At 38.7% G+C, this 12,880-nt stretch overlaps 1 protein-coding gene across 1 annotated transcript; it reads left to right on the forward strand.

Annotated features, from left to right (window-relative positions):
• Positions 1–769: 769 nt before the first annotated feature.
• Positions 770–5,460, forward strand: LOC128687421 (uncharacterized). The gene is made up of 3 exons (XM_053774888.2): positions 770–920; positions 3,045–3,143; positions 3,583–5,460. Exons 1-3 carry the CDS (start codon positions 832–834, stop codon positions 3,719–3,721), a joined length of 327 nt encoding a protein of 108 aa, XP_053630863.2. The 5' UTR covers positions 770–831; the 3' UTR covers positions 3,722–5,460.
• Positions 5,461–12,880: the final 7,420 nt, after the last annotated feature.

A 12,880-nucleotide genomic window follows, 5' to 3' on the forward strand; every position in this document is an offset into this window, starting at 1 on the left:
GCTGCACGTAAACCGACGTACAAACCACAGCCCGACTGGTCAAGTACTGACTTTAGGTGCCTGACCAGCACCCTCTTGAAGACAGCCAGGGGTCTATTGGTAAACCCCCTTATGTATGCTGGGAGGCAGTTGAACAGTCTTGGGCCGTGACTCTTATTGTGTTGTCTCTTAGCGTACTCATGATGGCCCTGCTTTTCATTGAGGGGATGTTGCACCGCCTGCCGAGTCTTTTGCTTTCATAGGGAGTGATTTCCATGTACAGATTTGGGACCAGTTCCTCTAAGATTTTCCAAGTGTATATTATCATGTGTCTTTCTCTCCTGCGTTCCAAAGCGTACTAGTCAAGGGACTTCAACCGTTCCCGATAATTTAGGTGCTTTATTGTACTTATACATGCAGTGAAAGTTATCTGTATATTCTCCAGATCTGCAGTTTCGCTTGCCTTGAAGGGGCTGTTAGTGTACAGCAATATACCAGCCTAGAAAGAACAAGCGATTTGAAGAGAATCATCATTGGTTTGGCATCCCTAGTTTTGAAGGTTCTCATTATCCATTCTATCATTTTCATAGCAAATGTGGTAGAAACATTGTTGTGGTCTTTGAAAGTGAGATTCTCTGACATTATCACTCCCAGGTCCTTCGCATTAGTTTTTCGCTCTATGGTGACTAATATATAAAATACGGAATTTAATACGATGTACCTACGGCTATAACTTACAGAAATGTTTACTAATTAAAATTTGAATATTTTGCAAATAGTCTGGGTAAATAAGTTGATTTATATATTTGGTGTATTACAGAGGAAGTGGAGAGCGGGGAGGCACTGCTTGTGATGGAGAAGTTGAAGAGTGTCTTACATAGGGGAGTAGAACGGTACCTCAACTATGAAGCTTTCCTCATCTCCCGCACCACACTACTCAGGTTAGTTTACAAAAATGAAAACCACAACTAACCTACCAATTGGAAATAGAAGCGCAAGAAAGTTCTGTTCAACCTGTGACTCGAGAGTTGATAATGGTCAAGGATGGACCGAAACTTCGTATAATTTACATTTCCAGCTTATGTGTTAGTCGTGAGTTGGTCCAGCCAGGGTATTGTGACTATTATTCTTCTAAAATACAATACTACAATACAGTACTGCAACAATATAATAATCCACATATACAGTACTTATTAAGTAAACACAGTAAACTAAAATACACTTATTTACTAGGTGTACCTCTTTTGATTTAGTCAAAATAAGGTTATGTTAGACGACTTCTCCTCAACGGATTTTTGCCATTAAGTATGGCTTGACTTGTACAGTGTTAAGTCAGATTTATAGCTGAAATATTTTGTTGTGTAATGGTAAAACAGAAACGTAACCTAATGAAACTCACCTAGCCCAGCCTAAAGTAACGTTAACCTTACTCCGCCATCTTTGCTTACGTTCAGTCAGACACCTAACACAATATTATGCGTTGTCTCACGTGCCATCCAACCAAATTAAATGTCATTTTTGCTAATATCTCCCAAAATAACAATTTGCTCAAGAAATACTTATTTCGTGGTGTACATAGGTGTACAGTATTGTAAAATGTAAACTAATGCCTGAGTTCTACCGAGTAGTAGTTGGAAATTTTAGCCCGAAATAATAACCAACAGTGAAGACTTGACCTCACAATGCTGCCCAAATTAAAACCTCTTACGAGTAACACTTGGCATTATTAGTACGTCAGTATGTATTTACGGTATACTATATTAACCTTCTGTTTTGTAAATTAAGTTTTTAAGGGCCTTTTTTTATGCTATACACAAAATTTTGTGTGGATATATTAATATTCACAAAATTTTATGTGTAAATATATAAATATATATATACATATATAAATATATATATAAATATATATATATATATATATATATATATATATATATATATATATATATATATATATATATACACTTGTTTAATATAATACTCACAATTATATTTGTTAATGTTGCAAAAATATTGCAGCATTATACTTATTTTTAAGTATAACTTTCAAAAAATATTTTTGGAAAATATTAAAATGTTCAAAAAAAATATTTTTTAATATAATATAAAAAAAGGTCACTGAAAAAAATAAATTTACTAAAACCCTGAACGTATAAATGGATACTACCTTGAGGTTGTTCCGGGGGTCAACGCCCCCGCGGCCAGGTCCTCGACTCTGGTCGAGGACCCAGTGGATCAGGGACTAATCAACCAGACTGTTATTGCTGGCCGAATGCAATCCAGCCTACGAGCCACAGCCCGGCTGATCGGGCACTGACTTTAGGTATTTGTCCAGTTTCTCGTGAAAACAGCGAGGGGTCTATTGGTAATTCCCCTTATGTATTATGGGAGCTGTAATACCAAACCTTGATAATAAGTATTTTAAGTTGTAGCAGCGGGGCTGGGTTATACACTTCACTGTTGGTTGTTATTCATAATGTTTCAGTAGTTTGTATTTTAGAGTGTACAAATATATATATTTTTAAATGGAAGAGGTTGCTTTTATAAGATAAAACTGTATAGTGCCATAACGTGGCATGCGTGCAACACATGATAGGGATAAAGTTCGCATTGTTTACCTTACTATCTTCGTGAAGTTAAATAAAATTACATAAATATTTTTTTTCTATGACTGGCAGGACTGAAATACCAAGCGCAAATTAGAATGCTCTCAGTAAACAAGAAGTCTTTATAATCAGTTCATAATTACAAACTCAGTATAGTAAAGCAACTTATTTTTTTTTAAGATTTTGGATACACAAAATATATCTTGGTGCACATTCCTTCAAGGGCGGTATATTAAAGGGCTTATGATCTGAGGAACTGGAGGTAATCTCCCAATTCTCGGAAGAACCTTATTATCTCCCATTCCTTAGGCACTGTATGACCCCTGCTGGTTATCCACTTTACTATTAATATAATAATAATAATAATAACAAATATAATAATGTAATATAAAATAATAATAATAATGCACAATAATTGGGTAGAAATTTATATAAAGTTGTGTGTGTGTGTGTGTGCAGGGCTGCCCATGACGTGTTGAGGCTGAGTTGTGACCGTCCTCTGGGACTCCGCAGTGCTCTGGTCGAACTTTACCTTCATGATGGATACTCCTCAAAACGGTAAGAATTTTACTTGGAAATAAGTAATGCTCATGTTTTTCGTACACGAAAGCGTAATAAACATTGGTCAAAGGCACTAAGAACAAAATCCACAAGAAAAAATTAGGAAGATTACTGTGTATTTTGGTCTACTAATGAGGACCTCTTCAGTTTGAGGAAGAGGGCTTCAGTGTGACACAGAAATATAGAGTGATCATCTTACCTTGTTTTATTTTATCCATATATGCATTCATAAACTTTCGTACGCAGCACTTTTTTACTGAGAAGATACATTTTCATTTTCCAGCTTACATTATGCATAAATGTCGATTATACTAAAGTAACAAGTATGAAAAGTATTTTACATATATTTAAGATCTTATTGATTTAAAAGCTAATTTATTGTAGCTATTATAAAGTGGTTACAATTCGTTTGTGATGAAAATTGTTTTAATTGCAGGTTAGCGCAGGTTGTGGCTGACCCTCGTCAGGAGGTGAAGACAGTAATCAAACTGACCCTCCACCAGGACCACACCTCAGACTCTAACACACTACACATCCAGTCTGGCTACACCATGGAGCGCCACTGTCTTCCTTGATCATTTCTATACAAGCCTCTTTTATTTTTATATACCATGAAGGTTTAATGATACGTTTGTGATTTCCTAAATGCTTCAAGGCATTAAGGTAGTACGTATTATCCTTTTTTATAACCGGGATGATATATTTCCATCTTCCAAGAGAGCCACAAGAGCAAGAGGAAATTATCCACCAGAAGTCGGATCTCTAGGTGAGCGAAAATGAGCTTAATGGGAATATGATAAACCAAGTACAACAAATTCTCAAGCAGTAGCAAAGCCTGGAGGTGAAGTATGTGTATTTCAGACCACCAAATGTTTCATCTCCAACTTTTGCTATGAATTAAGAGGTGTACAGAGAATCATCTCAGGGCACTATAAGAAGTGTTGAGTGTATAGTGTGCTCGAGGAAATCTGGCAGTCCTTGCTGGGTCCAAGAGAGCATTTGTCTCATAAAGTGCCTTCACCTGGTCCATGGCTTGGGGACACCTCTAGTACTTAACACAATTTTATTCTTATGTGATAAAATGAAAATACTAGCCCAAAAATTTCGATACTTTTGACGTAGAGTCATGAGGCTAATATCGATTACTATTCCAAATACTACTACTGTACTTAACCTCAATAGCATGTGTTCCCAACAAGCACAAGTTATTTTTCTCAGTGAAGTAAAAGTTAAAAATATACAACTGTCTATAAATTGAATTTATATTCAGCGTTTTGAGAATACAATGCGTTAACTAGGCCCTCTTTTTCTCTTATTGTTTTTTGAAGAATTATGCGAGTGTTATACGAAGAAAATCTTCCTAATGTTTTATGCCCTCTTGTATGTGAACCGTCCTCTTTATTTTTAAGCAGCTAATATGCATTTAATATCACCATGTTTTCCATGTATGACAGTTACTTTGAAACTACCACAGCACAGTTTATTAAGCCAGAAACTGGGTAATGGCAGCGGTTCATCACCTGAGCGTGGAGGCTTATGGGGCAAATTGGCAGTATTCTGTGAAGGTACTTAAATTTATATAACCCACCATGACCTGCCCTGATACAGTAACTGGCAGCACGCTGCCCATGTGGCTCCTTCACGCTCCCTCACTTGGCCTATTGTTTGTCAAGATTCCCACCAGAAAAGCCCTCCTCAGTCTGATTACATAAAAATATGAATTTTTTTTTTATTGGAGAGGAGTGAGCATAACATAATCACAAAACTTGAGGTATTATATTCTTCGTCAATTGTTAAGTCCCTTAGCAGAATCAGGTAATTAACTTGTCAAACTTATAATGGAGCTTTGATAATGGTAATTTTATTTGTAAAAGTTGCGTTAGCAGTGTGTGAGGTTGGAAGGGCTACAATAAATTTTAGTTTTTGCTAACTCTAATATGCATTTTACATAGTATTAGTTACCCGATTATTGTAACATTATGCTGTTTATATTACTGGTTACCTAAGTATCAGTTAAATTATATTTTTATCATACTCAAAGCTATGTTAAACCACGTTTTTTTTTGTACAATTTTAATCCAGACAATTGACATAGCATTGTAGATAACATAATCAATCATTTGTGTATAGGTCATCTTCACTAGTCATCCATATATACCTGTTGAGTAGATTCAGGGTTCATGAATGCAACGCTATCAGGAACACTCTTGTACGTGTGATCAATTGCTCAAATTATCATTGTAGTTTCATCGCCATTTTTGTGACTAGTTTAAGAACTTTTGTATGCGGATATAAAAGAAAATTCAGCTATATATTTTTGTCTTTTACTACCCTTGAGAATTTGGTGTCGATTGTGTGGGCTTTGCATTAAACGACCTCACGCAGGTTTGAGACTTATTGTGAAAGTGGACCATAATCTATTATATGTGGAATATTTGAGTTAATATACAAGTGGCTTGCAGTCTTAATGACCGACTGGTAGTCAGTAGGGCAACTAAGCTGTGTCTCAGTGGTAGCACAATTACTAAGTGCCCAGGTGAAGCCCTGGGCGAGGCAAGACATACGAGCAATTCTCCTAACACCTGCTGCATCTGTTACTGAGCAGTAAACAGATACCTGGAAATTAGTGGACTGTAATCAGAAAAAAGTCTACTCACGTTACTTTTTAGGGGATAAATCAGTAAACTGGCGGAAAGTCTGGGTGTAAAGACAACCTTGCAGTGAGTAAGACATTTTGAGACCTGCGTCAGCAGAAATTTTCCAAGTAAAATACTTCTCCACATCTGTACTCACCTGCAACTCTAATACAAAAATATTAATTCTCTGTATTCTTTCTAAATCTTATTTTATCTAAACTGAATCTATAGTTTAGAAATCTGAGTTAAATATTATAGCTTCTGATTTATGTCCCCGTTTCTAGGTGTAATTCACATGCGTACTCTTCTCTCTTATCCGCCCTCTTTCTACATGTCAGGAGTGTAGGCTTAGTGTTCTATCCTCATACAGAAGATAAGATAAGATAAGATTTCGTTCGGATTTTTAACCCCGGAGGGTTAGCTACCCAGGATAACCCAAGAAAGTCAGTGCGTCATCGAGGACTGTCTAACTTATTTCCATTGGGGTCCTTAATCTTGTCCCCCAGGATGCGACCCACACCAGTCAACTAACACCCAGGTACCTATTTGCTGCTAGGTGAACAGGACAACAGGTGTAAGGAAACGTGTCGAAATGTTTCCACCCGCCGGGAATCGAACCCGGGCCCTCCGTGTGTGAAGCAGGAGCTTTAGCCACCAGGCCAGAGGATTAACGCTTATGCTTTATTGACTGCATATTTTTCAACATATTTATGTCCATTTTTTAATCTTAGAATCAGAAACTGCCGCTTAATCTAAATGTTATAGACAACATTGGGACTAAATAAACTTCTTCAGTCTAAGCAGTATATTAATCTTATTACAAAGATGTTTTCACTGCTTCGCTGAGAGTTCTGGTTAGCAGTATCTGAAAACAAGTTTGTATCTTGTCCCAGGATTTTACACTTTTTCACATTGAAATTCCTGATATTTTTCAGATTCAACATTAACTGGCCAAATGCAAGTCAGTGTTTGGTGAGTATGAACAATACAGACAATATGTGTCAAAACTGGGGTACATGTATAATATACATTCAAAGAACTTTAGGTTACCATTAACGGACATTATCTATAGTCTTTTTTTTTTTTTGAGGTTTATTTTCCCCTCTCAATACGATTTCAGACAATGTGTATATAGTCGCTCTAATACACACATACTAAGACCAACAGTAGTTTATAATATTACTTTGAAAATATTCGCTCTTGGTGAGCACAGAATGTAAATGTTTGTATTCATGCCGTATTATGCTTAATGTTCATACTTCACATCTTGTTAATTACGAAAGCGTTGTATTTTTTCTCCCTCCCTTGAAATCCCTTAGTCACCACAACGTAGCTTTCATATGTAACTAACTTTTGGCCACATTCAAAAATGTTAAAACAATTATTAAGGAACAACCATTTATGAATCTGATGAATAAACATTATGTTAATAAGGAGGAAGGAATTGCACGAGCTTAGACCTGTTAGGCGACACACGCATACTCAAACTCCATAGTTGTCTATACAAGGTTTTTCCTGAAAATAATTACCAAGGAATGCAAGTGTTGTGTACCCGCAGTCGAGTCTCTGACGTCATCCGTGACGTCACAGGAAGCCACGGGATAACCAGGTGCGTAATACATGTACTCTCAAGTTGAGGATAAAATATGCAAGAAAGCACTTTGGACGGTTGTAATGAAGAAACATTTCTGTCCTACCACTTGAATCACTTCTACTGTAAGAGGAATGATCTCTCAATAAACAATATCTTAAGTGTTTGCTTGCGTCTTGATCTCAGCAGGAAGTCGGCTCGCGTCACTGGGTCCGGCCACAAGTGCGTTGTTGGTTAAGCAAGTTCTTTTATCTGCTCAAGGTGGTTCCACTGCCCCTAGAGTCTTTATTAAGAACGGAGATTAAGCTAGTTAAGTAGAGAGTTTTTTTTTTTTCCAGTAGGCCATGTTAAGGTACTTGATTTGAATTTTATGGCAATGCTATATATAGTTTTGGATAAAATATCTGGAAGGGAACTGTTACTAAAACACTGATTTTTTTTCTCATTCAAATATATAATGGCATAGAGTGACAAATACAACGTATATTATTAAGCACGTAGGAGGAACCGACAGTTAAATAATCCAAGGGACGGACACAATGAATGAGGCTTTAAGAACGGACATATTAAATCCTAAAAGATCATTAGTGTCCTTACGTTAGGTTAGGTAAGGTTTGTCAGGAACAGGACAAGTGTTTCCTGATGCTGGTCTTATTCATATGATGACCCGCAGCTGGAGCTTTTGGTCATCTGACCGAAGTCTTCCACTGGCTTACCGGTTCACCCCTTTAAAAGTTATAGTTAAAATTACATCTATGAATTATTATGTGAGAAATTACCTGCATGAGGTTTACAGGGTATTACCTGAATTATTAAGTACAAGTAATTTATGCGAGTTAAACTGGCCTTAGTCACAGTAGGTCAGAGAACTGTCACTCCCTCGATGCCCACTCCATCACTACTCTCACAAAAAGCTAGACCTGACATTAAATTAATAATTACAATATTAAACATTAATACCAATATTGGTAAATTATAAAATAATGTGAACTGTATATGATTTGTCTTGCTGGGTACACAGAATATAATTATTGTACATAAATTATAATGGTATTAGAAAAGAAATTCGTATTACCACTTACCATTTAATTACTGTAGATGGATCACACCACACTGCCTGCCTAATAGAATCCTACACTGGCCAAAGAGAAATCTAAATGGAAAGACTAACGGCACACTTCCCTGTGTGAATGATGACAGTCGTCTTCCGTCATCCACACATAATTCTGGAGATCTCGCAAATTTCCTGTCCCAGTTCTTCAACTGGGGACATTAATGTAGGTTCCTGCTACAAATTCAGATCGAAACACTCTAATTTGGCCTCGATGATGCCGGATTATTACCTGAATTTTCCACAACAACCAGTGCACCCAAATTACAAATGGCTTCTCCACCCTGTATCACTCCACGGCTGCTGCACACCCTCCTTCACACAAAATTTCTCGAAGGGCCAAACCAGCATCATTTTAATACACAATTATTATATTCAAATTTACACATGCTGAATTTGGGAAAATTCATATTTCCCACAACATCTATTACATTATTAATAAATATATTGAAACCTGGTGAGGCACATACTGAAACCTAAAAGATCAGACATGAATCAAACATAGAGGAATGATTACACAGGTACCTATAAGATCAAACATATTGGAACCTAAGAAACCAGACTTGTACTGGAACAGTAAGGAAGTGATAGCTGAACCAGAGGGAAATCACGTACATAAACTGGAAATAATGACACTTGTTTCACTGATATAACGTATTAATTTAGTATCTTTTTAATGATGATTATAAGGATGATGATTGATTATAATAACAGGCATGGAAGTACCCAAAATTTGCAGATTTCTCTATGGATTTCCAAAGAGATTTTGCAAACTATAATCTATAATAATCAGGGGTGGACAATTATTTTGGCTGGCGGGGCAGTTTACTTGTCTAAGCAAGCTTGGCTTGGCAAGCTTCGCAGGCCACACACTTTTGTAAAATGATGAATGCTTAAAAATATCTACAATTCAAGTCTACCATTTGTACACATAAAAAAATAACATATGCAACATTTGGGTATCTTTAATGAGGAAACGTTTCGCCACACAGTGGCTTAATCAGTCCATACAAAGGAGAATGGTGAAGAACAGGAGGAGTTTGAGGTAATCAGTCCCTCAGTCTTGAGTCGATGTGGTCAGTCCATTAATTTTGAAAAGAATACAGCATATCTGCGGAGAAGTAGCTTATATACTGTAGACAGGAGATGTGCAGCAGTAGTAGGTGGTGTCACATTTGTCCACTGTGGAAGTAGGTCGTGCCCAAGGGTTAGGCAAGTGAAGAATTCCTTGTATTAAGATCCACTGTGTGGATCCACTGTGTGTCGAAACATTTCCTCATTAAAGATACCCAAGTGTTGCATGTGTCTATTTAATAAACTTGTCGGTTCTCTGAACCATTCGTCTACATTTCAGTCTGACATAGCAACATCTTGGGATCCTAATACAGGGAATTCTTCACTTGCCTAACTCTTGGGCACGACCTACTTCCACATTGGACAAATGTGACACCACCTACTACTGCTGCACCTCTCCTGCCTACAGTATATAAGCTACTTCTCCGCAGATATGCTGTATTCTTTTCAAGATTAATGGACTGACCACATCGACTCAAGACTGAGGGACTGATTACCTCAAACTCCTCCTATTCTTCACCATTCTCCTTTGTATGGACTGATGAATTCACTGTGTGGTGAAACGTTTCCTTATTAAAAATACCCAAGTGTTGCATATGTGTCTAATTCACCACGCACTGGTACAACCACAGACACCACACATTGGTACAACCAGATACCGCACACAGGTACAACAACAGACACCACACACTGGTACAACCAGACAACGAACAATGGTACACCACAGATACCACACACTGGTACAAATACAGACACTACACACTGCTACAACCAGACACCGACCACTGGTACAATCACAGACACCATACACACTAGTACAACTACAGACACCACACACTGCTACAACCACAGACATCACACACTGGTACAAACATAGACACCACACACTGGTACAACCATAGACACACACTGGTACAACCATAGATATCACACACTGCTACAACCACAGACATCACACACTGGTACAACCACAGACACCACACACTGGTACAACCACAGACATCACACACTGGTACAACCACAGACACCACAAACTGGTACAACCATAGACACACACTGGTACAACCATAGACATCACACACTGATACAACCATAGACACCACACACTGGTACAACCACAGACGCCACACGCTGGTACAACCACAGACGCCACACACTCGTACAACCATAGACATCACACACTGGTGCAACCACAGATACCATACACTGGTACAATTACAGACGCCACACACTGGTACAACCATAGACATCACACACTGGTACAACCACAGACACCACACACTGGTACAACCATAGACACCACACACTGGTACAACCACAGACGCCACACACTGGTACAAGCACAGACACCACACACTGATACACAGATGACACACACACTGGTACACAGATGACACACACACACTGGTACACAGATGATACACACACAATGGTACACAGATGATACACACACAGATTAACTTGGTGGCACTCGTTGTATGCACAAGGCTTATTCCTCTAAGAAAAAGGAGGAGTAGATGTAAAATAGAAAGAGAGAGGCGCTCCCTTTACAGGCGACGGAAAAGAATAACAGAGCGGCTAAAAGAGGTCAATATATCTGTAATGCGTAGAGAGACACTGGTCAGAGAAATAGCAAGCATCGAACTTAAGCTAAAGGAATCTTATAGGAGTCAGGAATCGCGGGAAGAACTAAAAGCCATAAATGAAATCGAAAGAAACCCAAAGTATTTCTTCTCCTATGCCAAATCAGTCGAGAACAACGTCCAGCATTGGGTCCTTACTTAAACAAGATGGGTCCTACACAGATGACAGCAAGGAAATGAGTGAATACTCAAGTCCCAATATGACTCAGTTTTTAGCAAGCCGCTAACCAGACTGAGAGTCGAAGATCAAAATGAATTTTTTATGAGAGAGCCACAAAATTTGATTAACACAAGCCTATCCGATGTTATCCTGACGCCAAATGACTTCGAACAGGCGATAAATGACATGCCCATGCACTCTGTCCCAGGGCCAGACTCATGGAACTCCGTGTTCATCAAGAACTGCAAGAAGCCCCTATCACGAGCCTTTTCCATCCTATGAAGAGGGAGCATGGACACGGGGGTCGTCCCACAGTTACTAAAAACAACAGACATAGCCCCACTCCACAAAGGGGGCAGTAAAGCAACAGCAAAGAACTACAGACCAATAGCACTAACATCCCATATCATAAAAATCTTTGAAAGGGTCCTAAGAAGCAAGATCACCACCCATCTAGAAACCCATCAGTTACACAACCCAGGGCAACATGGGTTTAGAACAGGTCGCTCCTGTCTCAACTGTTGGATCACTACGACAAGGTCCTAAAAGCACTAGAAAACAAAAAGAATGCAGATGTAATATATACAGACTTTGCAAAAGCCTTCGACAAGTGTGACCATGGCGTAATAGCGCACAAAATGCGTGCTAAAGGAATAACAGGAAAAGTCGGTCGATGGATCTATAATTTCCCCACTAAAGAACACAGAGAGTAGTCGTCAACAGAGTAAAGTCCGAGGCAGCTACGGTGAAAAGCTCTGTTCCACAAGGCACAGTACTCGCTCCCATCTTGTTCCTCATCCTCATATCCGACATAGACAAGGATGTCAGCCTCAGCACCGTTTCTTCCTTTGCAGATGACACCCGAATCTGCATGACAGTGTCTTCCATTGCAGACACTGCAAGGCTCCAGGCGGACATCAACCAAATCTTTCAGTGGGCTGCAGAAAACAATATGAAGTTCAACGATGAGAAATTTCAATTACTCAGATATGGTAAACACGAGGAAATTAAATCTTCATCAGAGTACAAAACAAATTCTGGCCACAAAACAGAGCGAAACACCAACGTCAAAGACCTGGGAGTGATCATGTCGGAGGATCTCACCTTCAAGGACCATAACATTGTATCAATCGCATCTGCTAGAAAAATGACAGGATGGATAATGAGAACCTTCAAAACTAGGGAGGCCAAGCCCATGATGACACTCTTCAGGTTACTTGTTCTATCTAGGCTGGAATATTGCTGCACACTAACAGCACCTTTCAAGGCAGGTGAAATTGCTGACCTAGAAAATGTACAGAGAACCTTCTCGGCGCGCATAACGGAGATAAAACACTTCAATTACTGGGAGCGCTTGAGGTTCCTAAACCTGTATTCCCTGGAACGCAGGCGGGAGAGATACATGATTATATACACCTGGAAAATCCTAGAGGGACTAGTACCGAACTTGCACACGAAAATCACTCACTACGAAAGCAAAAGACTTGGCAGACGATGCAACATCCCCCCAATGAAAAGC

The sequence above is a fragment of the Cherax quadricarinatus genome, chromosome 40 (assembly GCF_038502225.1).
Source record: "Cherax quadricarinatus isolate ZL_2023a chromosome 40, ASM3850222v1, whole genome shotgun sequence".
Lineage (NCBI taxonomy): Eukaryota > Metazoa > Arthropoda > Malacostraca > Decapoda > Parastacidae > Cherax > Cherax quadricarinatus.